The sequence below is a fragment of the Drosophila miranda genome, assembly GCF_003369915.1.
Source record: "Drosophila miranda strain MSH22 chromosome Y unlocalized genomic scaffold, D.miranda_PacBio2.1 Contig_Y2_pilon, whole genome shotgun sequence".
NCBI lineage: Eukaryota > Metazoa > Arthropoda > Insecta > Diptera > Drosophilidae > Drosophila > Drosophila miranda.
Window position 1 is genome coordinate 16752335 of NW_022881614.1, and position 21290 is coordinate 16773624.

At 49.4% G+C, this 21290-nt stretch overlaps 1 protein-coding gene across 1 annotated transcript; it reads left to right on the forward strand.

Annotated features, from left to right (window-relative positions):
• Positions 1-11784: 11784 nt before the first annotated feature.
• LOC117185910 (centrosomal and chromosomal factor) lies at positions 11785-15681 on the forward strand. Its single transcript, XM_033398002.1, is given in 3 exon segments — positions 11785-13284; positions 13286-13473; positions 13626-15681. Coding segments are annotated over 3 exon segments (2592 nt in total). The 5' UTR covers positions 11785-12601; the 3' UTR covers positions 15347-15681.
• The last annotated feature ends 5609 nt before the right edge of the window (positions 15682-21290 follow it).

Here is a 21290-nt window from a genome sequence, read left to right on the forward strand (position 1 = left end):
ATGTTGTGAATATCCTTTTTGTTCTGCTGCTGCTTCTGTTGCTTATGGCCTTGCCGTGCCAGAATAAGATTAATTAGCCAAGGAGCTGTTTGGAGAGGGCAGGGCAGGGCGCCGCTGCAGCGTCTGCCAGCGGGAAAAGGCATTGGCAGCAACAAAGGCCAGAGCAAACACCTGAGATCCGCTCCGCTGGGGGAAATGTTACTATGTTTCCAACGCAGCCTTGTCCGTCCGCTGCTGTTTGCCTTTGTTTCTGCTTCTGCCATTTCCTGTTACCTTGCCGATTTCCGTTCCGGGAAACGGCAACCTCTTGTATACCTGCCCCTGGCCTAATTTATTTATGTTTGTCAAATTATCCCACATAAACGAATCAATAAGGTTCCACAAAACTCACGTCACGTCCTTCTTCGGTGTCGCTTTTGGCTTCCAATTTGCCAATTTCCACTGCAGCAGCAGCTGCTGCTGCTTCTGCTACTGCGACTGAGTTATTGCGAAAAATTGTGCAGCAAAGGGGCGTGGCACGTGCTGATTACGAGCCGCTAGCCTGCCTTGCCTGCTGCCAAATTTTTTTGCAATACTCTTTCGCCCTCCTATTTTTCTCTGCTTTTGGCAGCATAAATACATTCAATTCCCCTGTCAGGTTACATTGTAAGCACAAACAACGAACAACTTTTTACATGATGCTAAAAGAACGCCACAAATCGAACCCAGACGCAAGACTCACACACACATATAGATTTATATTTATATTCACAATATATGTACATATAATGTGGTGGGGCCCTGGCAGCCATTTGTTTGCGGCTGTTATTTACGTCGTGTCATTTAATGAAGTTTCCACGCACTGTGGCACGACTTTCAATGTGTTCCAGTTGGATCCATGGGGATTTTCTGCTCATGGAAATCTCTTGTTGGACTCTATTTATAAAAACAACATCGGAGAGTGCTACTTTATTTATACTTTTCGCCGAGAGCATGAGTAAAAGTCTTTGCGAAAGCTGACAAAAACTTTTCAAATCCTTTCTGGCAGGAAAAATTAATTTTGGAACATTTTCCACCCTGCCCTGTATTTTTTCTCACCTCTTGGGCCGCATGAAATATTCATGGCCTACTTTTTGGGGCTGTCAGCAAATGGCTCTCCTCTTCTTGTGTGCCCCGGCGCGTGCTGCAGGCCAGAGAAACAATTACTCAACAAATAGGAAAACATATTAAACAACAATTTACGGAGCAGAGTCCTCGCATAGTCTTGCCACTACGGCAGACTTTGTGAATCACCATACATAAGTTGAGACAACAAAAGCAAAGCGTATGCGAGTGCCATAAACAAGAATATAGCTGGTATCCTTGCAGGAGGACGGCTAACGGAGAAGACCTACCAACCCTCTGGGCCCGGCCAGAACCATGTGTTTGTCTTCCTTCCGTTTGCGTTGCTGTTCTTGTTTAGGTGTACGTCTCCGTTTCGGTTTTTGTTTGGCCAACACAGTCTTCATGTACGAGAATCCTGGGTAAATTAAACTTTATGCCGTGGCCCTTCATTACAGATCGGTTCGTGAGGTGCCCAAAAGCGATAAGCGAAATGGAATGATGGTGAATCTTCTCTAGGAGCTGTTGCTGTTTCTGTTTCTGTGGTTTATGGGTCCTCAGATATCTGTAGAAGAGTACGTACAGAGGGTAAAGTTGTGTATAAATTGTGTCAAAAGTGTAGCAAAGCATTCAAGAATTTGTTGAATTGTGTTTTGTGAAAGTTTTACTCTGCAGTTATTTAATTGAATTTGCCACCGATGGCGCTGTGGCTGTGGCTGTTATCTGGCTCTGGCTGCCACAACTGACCCGGGGACCCGGCCACTATCCACCCATCCAACCTCCAACCTCCATCCTCCACCTATTCCTCCGGAAAAGTTCATATTTTCTGTGTGTGTTCGTAATTCCTCGTTTAGATTTCCGTCTCTGAAGCCTGATGGCCGATGTGCGGTGAAGGATGGATGAGGGGAAATAATGCGGCCAGAGTTGTTGCCTGCACTCGCCAGTATTTTCGAAAGTTTTTACGATTGTTTATTAAAGAACTAAGCGCTCTTAATAAGCTTATGTACAGGGCGTGGCCCAAGCTAAGACTTGAAGCAGTGGCAACAGAAGAAGCAGTAAAATGCTTGCCATCCAAAAAACAATTCAAATTAAATTGAAAGTCCAAAACGCTCAGCGGCCATTCCCTGCGACTTTAGCTTCTGCATTTTTGCCACTGACAGCAGCCCCAAGGAAACGCCTGCAACAATAAAAAAAAGAACAAAAAAAATTAAGAGAAAGCAGCGAGAAAGAGAGAGCCGGGACGGGACCCCCTCTGGAGCCAGACACAGGGACACTGTGATTGTGGAATTTGTTTTAAAATAATATTGCATGACTGCAGGCACTGCTTGCAGCAGTAGGCGGCAGTGGCAGTACTAGCAGCAGCAGGGGGGGCATGGAAAAGCTTAAAGAATGGGGAGAACTTTGGCTAGTCGCACGAGTAAAGACACTGCCATAAAGTGTTTACGGGTCACGTTAATGGATGTATAAAGAAGTATAATGAAGAGCTTTACCAACAAAAGCAAGCTTGAAAGAGAGGCTCCATAAAGAGAGAAAGTTGAAGAGATGCAAATTGATTAAAAATAATCGAACAGCCAAACGTCTCCACAGCCAGAAGCTGGGATTAGATGGATGAAAGAGATGTTTATAAACACCCCAAGGAGACACAAATTCATTAATATGAATGAACTACAGAAAAAGAAGTGGCCGTTCAGCCATTACTTCAAACACTTGTTATTAGATTAAGTGACTTGTCAAATAGTTTTCTCCTGCTCCACAGACAAAACAGACAGAACAGTGAATGAAATTTTGGTTTTATCACCACACTTGTGTGTTTTTTGTCCCAATCACTTAGTTAATTGATCTCGAATGCAATGCACTTAAGTATCTCGAGAGCCCCAAAGTTTGTTTAGCCGTAGAAAATCACTTAAAACGGATTTTCCTCATTGGGTGTATAAACAGTTTCAGTTTCCGTTTCAGTTTCAGTTCCAGTTTTCCCCATCGTGTAGAATGCAATTAAAATGGAAAATGGATTAAGCTTAGAATGCGCCTGCCCGGGGACCCGAATCCAGGTATTCGAATCACTTCACTCGGAATCGCAACCTTCGAATTAGAGTGGAGATACCCGGCTGCAGGATAAAGTATAATCAGCAAAAGCAAACCAAACCAAGAGAGAGGGGGGAAAATTTAATTGTGCGAGTGGATCAAGGGAAGGTGAGGGGGAGGGGGAAGGGGAAGAGATGACGTAGGGGTGTGTGAGCTGGAGCCACGGGAGTTCGCTGCTCCGGCAGCCCCGTCGAGGACATCGCTTTGATGAGTGCAAGCAAACAGGAGGATGCATTTCCTTGCATAATTTTCGGCATTTAATCGGATTACTGCAGGACTCGACAGCAGCAGCAGAGGCAACGTTGAGTTGTCCTTGTGCAAATACATTTATGGCCAGGCTCAAAAGAATTCAGTGCAACCGCGCCCGATTTAATAGCATTAAGTGTCATCTGTTGTCGTCGGTTGTCAGCACGTGTTCCTCCGAGTGTTTTGAGCCTCTGCTTAACCAGAAACCAGAGAAATTAATTGCTCACCCTTAACCGAAGTTGTGTTCGTTTTAACACTCCCAAAGCGGTTTCCGCTTACGCTAGCCCACAGCCCACATCCCACTCCCAATTCCATTTGGTCTTTCATTCCCGATTCCCTTGGTTACAGCCACCATCCAGCAGTATCCGGGAGATCCTGACCAAGTGCGTGGGCGTGCGTTTAATGCCACTTTGATTTTCATACTATATCTAGCACCCATCCAGCCACTCACTCTGGCCCTCTCGCCCTTAATCGTTTTTCCACCGACACTTGGGGGGCAGAATGGGGGCGGACTTAATTACGCACGTATGGCTTTTTAAATTGGGTTTACTGGCGGTGTGTAAATGTTAGTTTTATGTTAATTAACTATTATTTATGTCTATTAAGCGAGGTGTTCCGCGGGCCCTGTTGTGTGCGGTTGGCTGGGGTTGAGGGGCGTAGCTAAATGAGATAAAAATTTTATTAACTTGGGAAAAGAAATGGGAAATTAATATACCGCCAGAAGGTGGCGAGAGACAGCTTAATAGGGTGCTACATTTGGGAACCACTAAGAGCAAATAGAGAAGGATCAGATGCAGGACCTTTTTGGGGGGGTTACATATCACAGTAGAGCTTTTGACCCTAACACGATACCGAAAAAAATCTCCTTTTCCAAACGGTGTCTAGGATTTGCAGAGAATTCGTCTCAAAACTTAAACTGCTCCGAAATGTGACAAGTCGAGACACAGGATCCAGCCAGAGAACGCCATGAACAAAGCAGTCACCCTCGACTCCAACAGGCTTATGTTCGCTCCTTGGCACACTTTCTCCTTGCCACTGCCTCCCTTTGGAAGGCAAACCAGTCACAGAGGTTGCCATTGACAATGGTATATGGTTACAAATAGACGGTACACATCAGATAGCAGGTGCTCCGGTTGCACACTGAGGAAAACGCCTTCTTTTTGGAAATGTACTCCCAAGGAGAGTTAACCATGTCAACACTTGAACTGTTATATGCCCTTTTCACCCGATTTCTTCGCCATTTTGGGGGTCTAGTCTTGTTTTTCACAGTGTAGATATGTGTACATATTTCTCCGAATAGGCTCTGCCGCACTGCCCCAACCCGCCCCAACCGCAATTCATTTCGCTTAAGCTTCGTTAAACATATTTAAAGTACGTGATGTTAAGTGTCTTCTGGGCATTTGGACTCCAGGCCCCAGGCTGCGCAGTCCTTGCGCGGGGGTCTTTACCTTCTTGCATAAGCAAATTTTAATATGTTTAACTCGTTTTTGTTGGGGAAGAGGGTGCCGGGAGCAAGGGGAGTGGTAAGTTTCAAGGGATCGGGAGAAACTTCTGGCGTTAATTTTTAACAAGCTTTGTTTGGGCATCATTTGAGAGCCGAGAGCTTGTCAACGTACATAAATGTCATCCGTGGAGCGCTCATCCATCAATGAGCTTTGAAAAATTAACACTGCGAGTGGCACTGCCAAAGGACTTTCGATCCACGACGGAAGGAAGGCAGGCGGAGAGGATGGATGGGAGTGAGGGGGCTTGTGGCCTGTCGATTTAAATTATGCAAAACGTTTCGTACGATTCCCCGGCTCTGGTGCCGAGGCTCGGTCTGGGCCTGGGCCTGCCAAAAGGTATGCCTGAATGATGAATTATATTGGCCAACGAGTTAACGCAGTTGGTAAAAAGTAGGAGAGGGAGTGAGGAGTGGGATGGGAGCTGGGGTTTGGGAATTGTGGTTTGTGCAAACGATTCTGGCATTTCCATAGATTAAATTTGATTAGAGTCCGCTATGTGATCAACTTATGGCCAGTCGGCCATCGTAAAAGGGCCGTAAAGTCATGACACAGTGGAACCACAACTAAATGGATTACCGTTTTAATAATTTATAGCAAAATTTAGTGGAGAGAAATTAACATTTTGTGGGCAATGCACAGTGGGACTCGATTTCGGTGATTTAGGTGATTATTATTGAAAGTTCTTATGGGAAACTAATGATTGGATCGTGACAGCGAGCACGTGATCCGCCCTCAGAGCGCAAACAGTGTGTTGTAACAGAGAGCAGCTGTTAAAGCAGAGCTGTAACCGGGAGCAGTAACAGGCTGTTAACTTGAGGTGTTAACAGCGATTTGGCTCTGTTACAGAGAAAAACTAAAGCGTCAATCACCAGCGAGCACGCGATCCGCTCTCAGAGCGCAAACAGTGCGCTGTAACAGAGAGCAGCTGTTAAAGCAGAGCTGTAACCGGGAGCAGTAACAGGTTGTTAACCTGAGGTGTTAACAGCGAATTGGCTCTGTTACAGAGAAGAACTAAAGCGTCGAGCTTATTTGTAACGGGGCAACAGATTACTCACGAACAACACTTCTTCACCGACTGATTTTTAGCCCTTCAGACACTTTGAATTGACAGCGAACTAAGTTTTATTGTTCTGCTATTAGATAAGATAAGATAATTGACTCGACTCAATTAGCAGCTGCTTTGGCGCATTATTTTACTCTATTCCACTAATACTCTTGTCCCCCACCCATTTGGTTTGCTTTCCCTCTGTTTTCTGCTACTCTCTGCCCCCCACACACACTCTTGCTGGCTTTCATTCATTCACCCACGACGATTCTGCACAAGGCACACACGCCTTTACACTCGTACACCCCACAATGCATCAGTCACCACCGCCACCCACCGCCCTGCAACCACCCAACCCCTCACACCCCACACCCCACCCGCCGTCCAGCTTGCTAATACTTTTTTACGTATTTCTCTCTTTACTTCTAGTTGTGCTTTTGTATTTGCCAATTTTAATGAGTGTAGAAAGCAAATTCAAAAACTTAAGAAACAGAAAACAAAAACAATAAAATACAAAAAAACTTTTGCAAGAATAACACCAACAACATCAACAACAACACATTATAAAAAAATTTTACAACAACAACAAAAAAAAGCTTGTTTCAAAAACTCATTTCAACAATAACAACAAAAAGCACGTATACACAATGTGACAATAAAATAGAGAGAAAGAGAGAGAGAGAGTAAGAAAAGAGAGAGCGCACAAAGAGGAATCCAATTGCACGAACTAGAATGAGAATAATTAGCTGAAAAATCATCATCAACAACAACAACAACCGCAACAACACCAGCAACAGTGATAGAGAAAAGCACAAGCAAAAAAGAAAACACCGAAATAAAATGCAAATAATACCAAAATTAATACAAAATTAATACCGACAAATTACCAGCTGCAGCAGCATTTTTCGCTCGTCCTGTCCCTTTGCTTGCCGAATGCCTTTGCACTACCACACTCTCGGTGTTCCCGTCGTAGTGTGTGAGTGTTTTTTTTTTTTTTTCTCTGTATTAACTCTTAATTTTATTAAATTTTATAAGCCTGGGACTTAACTAAAGCTAGACAGGGAGCTGTATTGAGTTGGAGAGACCGGCAGGAAGTTCCGGGTCTCTGCGGGACGGCCGCAAAGCATTGCTTCGCAGGGACCTTGGTTCCCCCTAGCCACTCTCGTTCCTACGGCGCTCGCACCTACGCAGCTCCTTCATGGCGCCGGCTGCAAAGTTGCTCCAGGCCGACCATACCATGGGGTCTTCCACAATCTTCTCGATCAGGTTGTTCGGCGTGAGCTGCCCGCCGGCGGCTCGCCACAACTCCTCCCTAATAAGTGAGAAGCGCCCGCATTGAAAAATGATGTGCTCAGCGTCTTCAGTGGCGTCGCCGCACCACGAGCAGTTCGGCGAGTTCTCGTGGCCGAACCTCCAAAGGTAATGGCTGAAGCAGCCGTGTCCGCTCAGAAGCTGTGTGGAATGGAAATTGACCACACCGTGTCGCCTGCCGATCCAATATCGGACATCCGGAATCAGGCGGTGTGTCCACCGTCCTTTATCAGAGCCGTCCCAGCGGCTTTGCCATGCTCTGAGGCTTCCTTCACGGGCCTGCTTGCGCGCGTCTCTCCTTGCCGCGCCGGCCCGGATGGCCTCGGCCACGGCCCTCTCCTCAAGCACCAGAAGGTCAATTGGAAGGACACCCGCCAGGACTAGGGCAGCGTCGTCGGATATGGTCCGAAAGCCGCAGCAGATCCGGAGCGCGCAGAGGCGATGAGTGGCTTTTACGCCCCTAGCGTAGCTGGCAACTTTAATTCCATCCGCCCATACGTCTGCTGCATAGGTCATGGCTGAGCGGACTACACTGGTCAGCAGAATCCTCCTCTCCTGCTTCGGGCCACGGGTGTTCAGCAGTATTCGGAACAGCGCCCGACTCGTGTTTGCCGCTTTCTCCTGGACGTAGCTTAGGTGTTCACGGAAACTGAGCCTGGTGTCGATCATCACGCCCAGATACCGAATGGCTCGTTTCGACGATAGTCTCTGGTCGCCAACCCTGATGTGAGCGGTCTCCACAGTCGAACGGGTGCTCACCAATACTGCCTCGGTTTTATGAGCGGCTATCTCTAGTCCCGCAGAGCGGAGCCAGTCTGCAATCAGCTGGATTGCGGTGTCACAATTTGCTTCGACGACGTCCAGGTGCTTGGCCACCACCGTCAGGGCGACATCATCTGCGTAGCAGGTTAGCTGACATCCGCCTGGAAGAGCTAATCTCATGACTCCATCGTAGGCAATGTTCCATAATAGGGGACCCATCACTGATCCTTGGGGAACTCCTGCCGTTATGCCGTGAGTCTGCGCGCCGGCCTCCGTATTATACTCCAGCAGTCTTCCCGCGAAGTAGCTCCTTACGATTGCCTGAAGGTATTGGGGTACACCGCGCCGGTTAAGTGAGTCCAGGATGCACTCCCACTTCACCGTATTGAAGGCGTTCCTGATGTCTAGGGTGACAATCAGGCAGTATTCCTTCTTGCCGCCCTTCCATCGAGTTCCCTCCACTGCCTTGGAGGCTATGTCAACTACCCTGCCTATGGCGTCCACCGTTGACCTCCCACTCCTGAAGCCGTATTGGTTTGGTGAAAGTCCCCCAGCATCCTCGACGGCGTTGTCTAGTCTTCTACGGATTATCTGTTCCAGAGTCTTCCCCAGCGAGTCGATTAAGCAAATCGGTCGAAACGAGGAGGGATCGTCCGGCTGCTTTCCTGGCTTTGGCAAGAGCACCAGGTGTTGCAACTTCCACTGCGGCGGAAATAGTCCTTCCCGCAGGCACTGCGTGAATGCCTTAGCAAACTCGTGCGGGTTGTATGCCATCGCCAGTTTTACCGCACGGTTGGGGATTCCATCAGGGCCTGGAGCCTTCTTGGCCTTTAAGCTTTGGGCCAGGGCGACGATTTCGTCCTCCGTGACCGGTTCGACCGAGTATGCAGGCTGGTGTGCGACGGCACTGCTGGCAAGACCGTGAGCCCCGGATGGGAACAATGCCTCAACAATCGTCCGCAACTGGTCTGGGTCAGACGGCGACCCCGCGTTGCTGCCATGAATTCGCTTCATTACCGTCTTGTAGGCACGTCCCCACGGATCCTTCTCGGCTGAGTCGCAAAGCTGCAGGAAGCACTCCCTCTTGCTCTCCTTGATGGCGTTCTTTAGGGCTTTTCTAGCTCCGCAGTACTCCGCCTGTAGCCTTGGCCAGCTAGTGCCACTCCTTCTGCGAGCCCGTTGATATCGCCTTCTAGCTGACAGGCAAGTGCGTCTGGCCTCCTGGATCTCGTCATTCCACCAATAGGTCGGCGATTGCTTACCCTTGAATGGCCTCTTGCGACTCATACTGGCATCGCATGCGAGCAGTAGGGACTCCAGAAGCTGGTTGACCATCTGTTGAGCTGAGCCTCCGACCTCCATATTCCTCAGCGCCTCCAAGAACCTTGGAATCCGCATTGATTCGGGATTGTAGGCTGCTCTCCGGTTTGTCTGCGTTGCCCTGGTCAGTCTGCAACCACCTTCTCCGCCTATCGAGAACACCACTGCCTCGTGGTCGCTGGCCGTATAGTGGTTCCCCAGGCGCCAGGTGGACAGAGGGGAAAGGCTGCTAGAGGCGAATGTAAGGTCGATGACTGACCCAGAGCCACCCCTGTTGAAGGTATTCGCGGTCCCCTGATTCAGCAATGCTACGTCCAACGCAGCGAAGGCCTCAAGCAGTACGTGTCCCTTGTATATGGCGTCCGAGCTGCTGCTTCTGGAGATGTCACTGCCCCACTCCTGGGCCCAAGCATTGAAGTCGCCAGCAATCACATTTGGTTTGTGGTGCCTGGCGTCGTCGGCCAATTCGTCCATCGCCGCAGCGAAGCTATGACGGCTCAAGCTTGGGGGGAGATAGCAGCTGTAAATCCATAAGTTCCCCAGTTTTGCCCTGACGAAATGTCGGAACTCAGCGCACACTGAGGGCCGCAGAGGAGGCTTACCACAAGCCCATATTGCTGCTTTTCCTGAGGAGCTTTGGACCCAGAATCCATCCTCGGGGAAATGTATGGTTCGCTAATTATTGCAACGTCCGATCTCATTTCACGCACCGACTGAGAGAGCAGATCTGTGGCAGCCTCGCAATGGTTTAGGTTTATTTGGTAAAACCTAACCATGTCCAGCGTTTTGACTTGCCTTCTCTTTGGGTGCCATGGGGCACCTGTGGCTACCAGCTACGTGTGAGTGGGGCTTGCCCTTTCCGACACAGAGGAAGCATTTTGCCTCATTGTGGCAGTCGCTTATCTTGTGCTACTCAGACTCCACAGCGGAAGCACCACCCGCTTCTGTCTACAGAGCTTTTGCAATTAAGTGCAACGTGGCCGATCTCAAGGCACCTGAAGCACTTTAACGGCAGATTTCGCTCCCGTATGCGGCAGACGGACCATGCCACTTTAACCTTACCAACGGATAGCGCCTTCGTCGCAAGGGTCGCCGGCAGGCAAATAATAGCCCGCTGGGTACCACCAAAGCCTGGGCGCAAACTCTTAATGGCGTCCACATCGAGTGTAATCCCCATTTGCTCGCTGAAGGCCTTCCTCACGTCCTCCGAGGTAGCCATCTCATCCAAGTCGAGCATCTCTAGCCTCGTCTGCTGGGTGAGTGCTCGCGCCTCCGCCTTGCCTCCTAGGACAGTGCCTATGTCCTCGCGAAGCAGCTGCGCGGTCTCCTTCGAGGCGTCTTTGAGCTCCAATAGAAGAGCACCTTTGGCTGTTCGCTTCACTCTGCTCACACTCTCGCCGACCTTCTTCATCTTCTCGCTCTGGTTGCGGGTGACGAGGTTAAGGATCTCCGCGTAAGTCATTTCCCCTTTTGGCTCGATGATAATAACATCCGGACGGGGCCTTGGCTTCCGGGCGTGCGCTCTGCTCTTCACCTTCTCCCATTCACCTTCGGTAGGTGCAGCTGATTCGGTCTTCCTTGCCGGTTGTTCGCGGGACTGCAACGTGGGATGGCCACTCATGTTGTTTCTCCTCTTCGGCGAGCTCCTCGTCGGCTTGTCCAGCTTCCTTTTCGGCGCATCGCGTTGAGGGGAGCACTGCGTCTCCTGATCACGCCGCTCCACCCTCTCCTTCCTCTGAAACTTTGCGTCGAAGCTGTGAAGCGCGGACTTTTGCATCCTCACCACGTTCTGCGCCAACTCTTTCATCTCCTTGTTGAGATAACGGGCGTCCCTCAGCATCTTCGCCAATTCCGTCGACTTTTCTACCAGCGAAGCCAGGATCGACCGCAGATCTCCGTCGGCCTTTGGTCCTGTACCGCTTTTGTCTGTGGAAGCACTGCTGAAGTCAAAGGGATTGACAGGGACTTCTGCTGGTGCAGACACAGTCAGTGCTGGCAGCACTCTAAGGGGCGCCTTAAGTGGAGTTCCGGTACCAAGGCTTAGCTGGGCCGGCTTCTCAACTGCCTGCTCCCTGGGCCAAATGCCTCGGGGCGTCTGCCACTGTGGTGGGGAACGCTGCAGGCTAGTTCTCCTCTCAAAGACCCGCTTTTCCTCCTCCTCCATTCTTCCTGTTTGTAACTGCCAAATACGATTTTGAAATTAGAAATTTAAAATTTAAAATTTGAAATTTGGGGCCCGCGCGATTTTCCGCTTGGCGCTCAACTTTCAAACTGGTTGGCCCTATCTGGCAACCCTATGACTCTCCTACGCTGTCCGGCAACTCCGTGCTGTAAGCACCTCTGCTCGATCAGCTGATCCGTGAATATAAATCGAGGCAAGTGAAGCGATTTGAGTGAGAGTTGTTTTTATTTTCCTACCACCAACACGATGGGTAGAGAAATGCGCCAAAACCAACGATCACCCCCCCTGGCCTATCTGCACGTCTGCGTTTGCCCCTGCAACCAACTGGGAAGTCTCCGCCGCCAGCCACCATGCGCAGTGAGTACGGGACGCTGAAAGCCTGACTTGAGCCGTCTTCTGTTTTGATTCCAGGCGTGATACGGATTTTGTTTGTAGAAAAACTCGGAGCTCGCTTGCAAACACGACCGCACTTGGAAACTCAAACTCAATCTCGTAGTGTGTGAGTGTGTGTCTCTCTCTGTGTGTACCTCCCACCAACAACACCACCTCCACCACCACTACCACCACCCCTCTAGCCACATATGTATGTGTCCCGCATCCGCCCCACGCCAAACCCTCGATCGGTGTACGTTTATGTGCGTGTGTGTGTGTGTAGCACCCAAGTATTTACCACCTAGAGAAATAGAGCACGCACCCCACAAACACCAACAAATCCACCAATCAGCACCACCTTCATAAACCACCGTTAAGAAGCAGCAGCAAACAACCAGAAGAAAAGCAAGAGCAAGAGAAACCACCAGCACCAGCACCACCACAGATTGTGGCAGCCTGAAGGCAGGTCAGTGTCGTCGTATCGGGGGCACGACAGTAGAACCAAACCTGACCCGACCCGACCCGCAACCAAATCAAACCGAACCGCTCCAAACCGAATAGAACCATCCACAACCAGTCCTGGTCTTCCTTCCGATCTGCTCCTCCGATATCTGATCCTCTGATACCACCAAACCACATACCAGCACCACAATTGCACATTACTACCATAGATACCCCAGGCAGTACTACTACCGCATGGAGCGCGGCGGCACTAGCGGTGGTCGGCAGCATCAGCAGTCGTCGCAACACCAGCAACAGCAGCAGCAGCAGCAATCGCACCACCAATCGCACCACCAGCGCCACCAGCATGTGGTGGCCGTGCACAGCTATGACCCCTATCTGACGGCGGGAGGGGCGGACGAGGAGCATACCTCGGGCACCACGTCTTTTGACAATCCCGCCACCAAAAAGAAACCACCCAAGCTAAAGCCAATCCATCGATCCCTCTCCATGGCCATCGACAACTACGCCCCCGCCACGTCCTCCGTCTCGATGGGAGATCTCGGTTTGGACATGGATCTCGATCTTAAGCTCGACATGGAGCATGGCATCCTCATCAGTGAGCAGCCGCTGATCCATCGCTCCGCCTCGCCGCTACCCCTTTCCAGGTCGGCAGTCGCCCTCCATCCTCCGCAGACCCTTGCCCTCCCAGCACAACAGCAACATCTACCCCATCCAGCCCCCGGTATCCAGCGCGCTGGCAGTGGTGCCCTTTCCCCAGCTCTCTCTGCCCGCCAACAACACCACCACCACCTCCTCCAACAACAACAACAGCTACACCATCAGTAACAACAACAACAAAAACTACACCACCAGCAACAACAACAACAGATGCATCTGCACACTTTTCAGCATTTGGCCGCACAGGCCGCAGTCGCAATCGCAATCGCACCACCAGCAATCGCACCGCCAACACCCCCATTCGCATCCGCTTCCGTCGAGCTCACCCACCTCCCACGCGGTGAGCCCGGTGCTCGGCCAGGGCCAGCACCAGCACCAGCACCAGCAGCATCACCGCCAGCAGCCGGACATTTATCTGGTCAGCAGCAGCAGCCTGGGCGATGGAGCGGGCTTGTGGGTATGGGTATGGGTATGGGTATGGGTATGGGTATGGGTATGGGTATGGGTATGGGTATGGGTATGGGTATGGGTATGGGAATGGGTATGGGTATGGGTATGGGTATGGGTATGGGTATGGGTATGGGTATGGGTATGGGTATGGGTATGGGTATGGGTATGGGTATGGGTATGGGTATGGGTATGGGCCGCTCGCCGTTGGGAGGGAGCACATCCCCCATACAGTTCATCGATGTGGACGATGTGCCCAACCCGACGGTCGTCGCCGCCCAACGCCCGACGATGCACACGCACCCGCTAAAGAAGAACATGTTCCGGCGCTCCGACACTATTGACGTGCATCCGTCTACCAATTTTCAGATGAAGAAAACGCATTCCTTCCACGCCCAGCAGGATCCCGCCGCCCTGGACCAGATACAGTTGGCCGTGGCCTCCGGATCGGCCGCACCCAGTCGACGTACCAGCTCGGTGCGCGGCAACTTCCTGATGCCCGGTCCGCCAGGAGGTGCCAGCGGTGGCAAGGAAATCTCGCGTTCCCCGTCGCCCAGTAGGCGGGGCTGCCGCTCGCATCGCTCTTTTAACGATCCGGGCCGCAGACCCAGCACGAAACCCGAGTCCGTGGTGGAGTCCCAGATCCGACATCCCTCGCTGAACGACGATCTCATGGAGCCCATGGACGGACGCAATCTCTTCCCCCCCACGAACCTATCGCTGGAGAACGAGCTCTTCGTGGAGTCGCGCTCGCGCAGCAACAGTCACACCAAAATGGAGGAGCTGGGTCTCGCCCAGCTGACTGCCGCCGCCGTGGCCGTGCAGAGGCTGCGCAAGGCCTCTGGCTCCTTCGAGGGTGCTGTCGACGGCGGCCTGAGCAGCCACACCGCCACCCATCCGCCCGCCACCTCGAGCAGCGTCAAGCAGAAACGTGAGCCGCACCCCCACTCCCGCCAGCAGAGCACCCACAGCCTTGAGCTGGACGGCAGACCCTCGACATCCGCAGCGGCGGCGGCGGCCGCAGCGGCAGCAGCAGCGGGCGGAGGCCATCCGCTGCAGCTCCACAGCGCTGCGGCCGCGGCCAGTACGGCGTACCACTTCAAGAGGGGGGCACAGCACGGACGCTCGCTCTACCTCTCGCCCAGCAACCTGGAGGAGCTGACCGTGCACCGGCCGGGTGTCCTGGCGGCAGCGGCCGCCTTCCAGGGCACCAACGCCAGCGCGAGCGTGAAGCAGGCCAAGGCTCTGCACAGCGCCAGCATGCGGCTGAGAAGCTATCGTGAGACGTTGAGCGCGTTGAAGAAGTCGAAGAGCTTCATCGGGGACGCGGGAGTAATGCAGGGAGCCCAGGCGGACGACGACTTTGAGCTGAGCTCACCCCACCGACGGAACAGTCGTCCGCTGTCGACGGCAGTTCCCAGTTCGAGCGTGAACCTGGACGAAATCAAGTGCAGTCCCCGTCCCATCTCCATCTCTGCTGCCGCCTTCATCGACGAGAAGCGACCGAGCTTCGAGCGGAAGTCCTCGCTGAGCTTCGACCAACACGAGCTGGCGGACGCAGCCTTCGCCGCCGAGGTGCTGCGACCCTTTCACCACAAGCTGGCAGCCGGGCGGAAAGGCTCCGTGGGCGGGGGCTCGCACAAGCTGAAGAAGAAGTCGCTGAGCGACGAGACCGACGAGGACGAGGAGGCAGATCGCAAGCGCAAGCGCATCGTCTGCATCGTCCTGGCCACCGTGCTCCTGTGCCTTGTAAGCGCCGGCGTGTTCATCGTCGTCGTCACGCTCACCTCCGGCTCGGGCCAGTCCGGAAAGAAGGCGCACTCCTTCAGCAGAGACACCCCGGTCCACTACACCGGCATGCGGCCCTCATGAACTCCAACGCCCACGAGGATGCTGTCGAGAGTAAACGTCGTCGTCGCCCCCCCAAACAGTTGTTGTCCCCACCCTCTGATGAGATTAGACTCGGTTTCGTTTGCAATTTGGCTTTCGCTTCCGCTTCGATTCCGTGCCCCGTACCCCGGGTCAGGCTCCAGCACCGGTTATGGCCCTGGCTCGGACACTGATTCCCTTCAGCCGGATTGCCTAATTGACGTTGGGCCACTGCCCACAGTAGGAGGAGGAGGAGCAGCAGCAGCAAGAGCAGAACATTCAGCTGCAACAATCGATTTGCCTGTAAGTAGGCAATGCCTTTTGTGTAAGGATCTCTAACCCCCGATGACAGGGCCACCCGGACACGGTTATGTGCCGTGGGGGAATTGAAAGACTTAAGCTTTTAAAAATATATTTGTACGTGTATCTCCGAGTGCATTGTCATCCCCCCCTAGAATCAGCAACAACTTCACGCAAATCATTGAACGAGGTCAGGCTCCAGCTTTTGTCCATTGTCATCCATGCAACACACTCACAAACATCCCCTAACACGCACACACACACCCACAGTTACCACAGAAGACAGTGTGACGGAGCATCATGGCCATATGTTCTTATAGACCATAAAGTTGTGCAAATACAAATATGCCAGCATGCCACCATGCCACCAGGCCACCATACCATTACCCCCGCAAAACACAAGGAATTGTCAAATATTGAGCTGGCAAAAGCTCAGCAAAATCCCCGAGCATTACATAACTGACTATCTGGCTAACTGGCTTCTCTCCTAACCTGACTGCCACACACGGACAGCACGCCACCTAGTACAGGCTAAGGCCCAGACACGCACACAGGCATACAAAATGATACTGTACTTACTTTGCCTTGACTTTAATGACTCTGGCTGCAGCAGAAGCCGCAGAAGGAGCCAGGCAGCAGCAACAGCAGACAAAGCCAAACTAATCAGCACGTGTATATGCGTGTGTGCGTGTGTGCGTGTGTCGTGTGGCACAAACAACGGTAAACCGTCTCCGCGGGGGAGGGGGAGTAAGTGGGTGAATGAGTGTGCGAGTGGCCGAGAGACGTGGAGGAGGACCTTTCCCTTCGTCATCCTGATCACCTTTTATGCGCTCGCTTAATAGTTTTGTTTGTGGTATGCGTACCGCCAGCGTACACCCACGTGTGTATCTGTGTGCGTGTGTGTGTGGGGGGGGGGGGGGGGGGTTTGCAGCATCATTACGGTACGGTACAGTTGGTTTCCTTTTTTTATTATTACACTGGCTTTCACTGGTGTCGGTCGTCGGTGCAGAGGAATATTCCTACTCGTCTCGTACACAGCCTTAATTTTGCGTTGACGACATGGAAACTAGGTTACTTTTCCATGAGTGAATGGCTGAAAGTGGAACTGGGCCTGGGAGTGGCAGTGGAAGTGGGGATGGGGATGGGAGAGTGAGAGCGTGTAGAATGTGCAACAAAAAAAAAGTAAAAACTAACAACAATTGTTTATTATGAAAAGCAAAAGGCGAAAACCATCCATGCCAATGACAGTGCCCGCGCTCAGTTGGCTTCAATGGCCCGACCTTGTCAACTGGCAGACGGACCAGTGGCAACAAGCATTTGCAGCACATACCAAAACAGGCAAGATATTGACAGGCACACAACAAAAAAGTCATGGTGCAACCTTTATATGAGGAGAAAATCGAACTGAGAAGAGAGAGGGAGTCCCAGTTCTATGCAGCCTCATTGAACAGTAATCTAGTCGCCATTCTGCATCTCAGATTTTCCTCCTTCCACTGCGATTTATTCTCAGTTAATCAATCGTTGAAGCAGATTACAATTTTCAAAAGCAAGATGTAATACGAGGTGATCACGCAATTAATATCCACTCTTTTCTCCGCAATAGCAATTAAAAACGATTGTATTCCATTCCGAATTGAAAGCCCACCTGTTCTATTATTTCCATGCCATGGCTTTGCATTTTCCATGCCATGTTTCTCCAGTGGGTAAAATGGTTAAAATGAAAGCCCATGGGGGAGAGTGGAAGCCAGAAAAATGCATCAATAAATTCAATTTAAAGGCACAATAGTAGAAGGCAGCAATTCCCTGTCCCATGCAACTAATTAGTCCTCGCCCTTCATTTGCCAGGTGTAGAGGCAGTGGGTGGTGGTGGGGGGGGGGGCAGCAGTTGTGGGGCAGCAACAGGCTAGAAGAAGCAGCGCCAACAAAAGCAACTGTCGAGATAGTTAGGCTGGGGAACACAACGGGGCGAGGGAGTAAGGACATTGGAGCAGAGAGCTTTTGCTTTCAACACCACATTTATAATTAAACAACATGAAAGACAAAGAGCCACAGAATGATTGAGCGAGACTGAGGCCAAGAATAGAAGGAGAAGGGCGTCATAGGAGAGAGGGGAGGGTGTGGCAGAAAGTTGGTCGGCAGCATTTATGAGCGCCCCATAATGGCTGTTAACAATTTAACTTGTTTACCTGTGGGAAAGTTATATGTTAATTGGTCTCTCACAGTGCTTCCCCCTCGGCCTACCCCTTCTCGATCCCACACACCAGCACGTGCGCACTGACACGCGACCGGGTAGGCCGTGCTGCCCGCAAACGGACACGCACAGGGCTGAGCAAATGTCCTTAGAGGAACGCAGAATGTGGCTTGACTAGGAGTCACTCTGTAGAAGAAGTAATGAGGGGGAACGTTGTGAGTTGCTGCGGACACCGCAACTCTACATTTATACCCGATACTTAGTCAGTATGGCTCTCCTCCGGCAGACGCCGCTAATATTAAACGACACGACAAAGACTGCGTGCGAGAGAGACAGAAAATCAGTCTGAGCGTGACGTCGGGCGCTGCGTAGCCACTGCAAATTGATATCTTGCTTTTGGCTACAAAAATGATCCGATCTGATCCAGATTCAGCAATCTGATAGATATAGTCATTATCTATGATTCTGCGTTTTTAGTTTTCTCGAATGCGCAATATTGTGGATGCAACAGATTTTCGTTCTTTGTGGAGCGGAAGGGGGTAAGGCAAAATTCTGAGATATACGTTTTATAGTGAGATCTAACAGAAGTGCGGATACCAAATTTGGTTACTCTAGCCTTAATAGTCTCTGAGATTTGTGGATGCCCCAGATTTTCGTCCTTTGCGGGGGCGGAAGGGGGTGTGGCGAAATTTGGACACGAAACGGTCAAGGCCGATATCACAGGAGTGTGGATACCAAATTTGGTTGCTATGGCTCTTATAGGTTCTGAGATCTTTGAACTCATATTTTGCAATTGGCAGAACAGACCATGAAACCTGTGTGTTAGAGAGAGACAGAGCGAGAAAGAATGAAATTGTTTTCTTGATTCTGGCTATAATAATTATACGATCTGGTTGAGATTTTACACTCTAGAACATATAGTCATCCTCTACGATTCTGCGTTTTTGGTTTTATCGTATCTTTAAAAATGGGGATGCCACAGATTTTCGTCCTTTGTGGGGGCGGAAGTGGGCGGGGCAAAGTTTTGAAATATTTTTGTAGCAGTGACATATCACAGATGTCTGGATCCAAAACATCGTTGCTTTAGCTCTTATAGTCTTTGAGCACTAGGCGCTGAAGGGGACGGACGGACGGACGGACGGACGGACGGACGGACGGACGGACAGACGGACAGACAGACATGGCTCAATCGACTCGGCTATTGATGCTGATCAAGAATATATATACTTTATGGGGTCGGAAACGATTCCTTCTGGACGTTACACACATCCACTTTTACCACAAATCTAATATACCCCAATACTCATTTTGAGTATCGGGTATAAAAATTAGAGACAATGCCTTACGCATTTTTGTCACTGGCCTAAACGGCGGCATTGCAGAAATCCTATTTTCATTGAATCCCCCAGATTTACCGAATGCCTTGGCAAAGGTACAGGAATTGCAATCAAATAACATTCGGGCCCAATTTGCCTACCAATTCAGTGGCCCCAAAAATTCAGGGAATAATAATTACAATACATTAAGATTCAACCAACGACAACCAAGGACTAATAGTTCACCATTCGACCAAAAAAGGGATTTTCAGAGGAATAACATGTCATGGGGACAACCCTATTTCTTGGGTAATAGACAACAAAATCAGTCCCCAGAACCAATGGATGTAGACGAATCATTACAAATCCAGAACCGACAGAACAGCAATCAATTCAGGGGAAATAATAATAATAATAATAATAATAGATATTATCGGGAGAATACTAATGGTTATTATAGGAGAAATAATAACAATTATAACCAAGCTCAGCATTTTAGGGCAAACGTAGTACCGAATAATCAATCTAACGCAAATCAAGCGCAGAAACGTAAACCAAATGAAACGTCGGAACAACCGGCTAATAAAGCAATGCGGATAAATAACATTGAGGAGGACCATTTTTTAGATCAGCCCCCGAAGTAGGTCTGCCCTACTTAAAAAGAGTAGATAAAAAAATAAACAGAGAATTACAACTTTTGATAGATACGGGAGCAACTTCCTGTTATATAAAAAAGGGAATTTACGAAAATAAAAAAGAACTATCAATTTATAAGAAAGTTGCTACAGTAAATGGGTTTTCAATAATTAAATTTTTCCATAATATAACTATTTTCAACACAAAAAAAGTGTTTTACGAAATAGATGGAATGGAGGCAGATTTACTAATAGGATTTAACCTATTAAAGAAAATCGGAGCTGTTATTGATACAGGAAAGGGGACTTTAAGTTATAAAGACAATGAAGAGAAACTAATATATGACGAGGTCCTTTCTTTAAACAAATTAACCTTTACAGAAGGAAAAACCATCCTTCCATTGAAGGAATATATAATAAAAAAATATGTTGAAGATGAAAAAGAAATGAAAAGTGATTCAGTAAAGGTAGAAGGAAGTTTATACAGCTTGGGATCAAAAAATCCTGAGCACGCCGACGAAGAATTATCCGTCAATAGTTTGGGATTCAAATATCCTGAACCCGCCGTCGTTGAATTATCCGACACTAAAAGTTTGAATAGTTTGGGATTAAAGAATCCTGAACACGCCGTCGTTGAATTATCCGACAATGAACAATTTAAAAGTTTGGGGTGCAAAAATCCTGAACGCGCCGTCGTAGAAATATCCGACATACAAAGTTATGCAAATTCTGAATTGAAAAAAATGAAATTGTATAACACAATAACCTACAAAGAGGACAATTTAGAAAATCTCAGAGAGAAAATGGTATCTATCATCGAAGAAGACCATGCCAATATAGATTTACAGTTACCGTTCAGAACGGATATAAAAGGAGAGATTAACACTGAACATGATAGACCGGTATATGGCAAACAGTATCCATACGCTTATTCGGTTAACGATTTCGTTAATAACGAAATAAGTAAAATGTTAGATGAAGGTATAATCAGACCTAGTAAAAGCCCATATAATTCACCGGTAATAGTAGTACCAAAGAAGGGAGTAAATGAGGACGGAAATCCTAAGCATAGATTAGTAATAGACTTTAAGAAACTTAATGAAAACACCATACCGGATAGATACCCTATGCAAGATCCTTTAGTAATCCTTGCCAATTTAGGTAAGGCAAAGTATTTCTAGGCCATTGATTTAGAGTCAGGTTTCTATCAGATTTTAATGAGGGAATCAGATATTGAAAAAACATCTTCTTCCATAAATAACGGCAAATATGAATTTCTAAGAATGCCTATGGGATTGACAAACGCTCCCAGGATTTTCCAAAGGGCAATGGACTATATCCTTAGAGAGCAATTTGGGAAAACTTGTCACGTCTATATGGACGATATAATAATATTTTCAAAAACTATAGAACAACATTATAAAGATCTAATTCATATAATACAGATATTGCAAAACGCTAATATGAAAATTTCCCTAGAGAAGTCTAAATTCTTTCAATTGGAA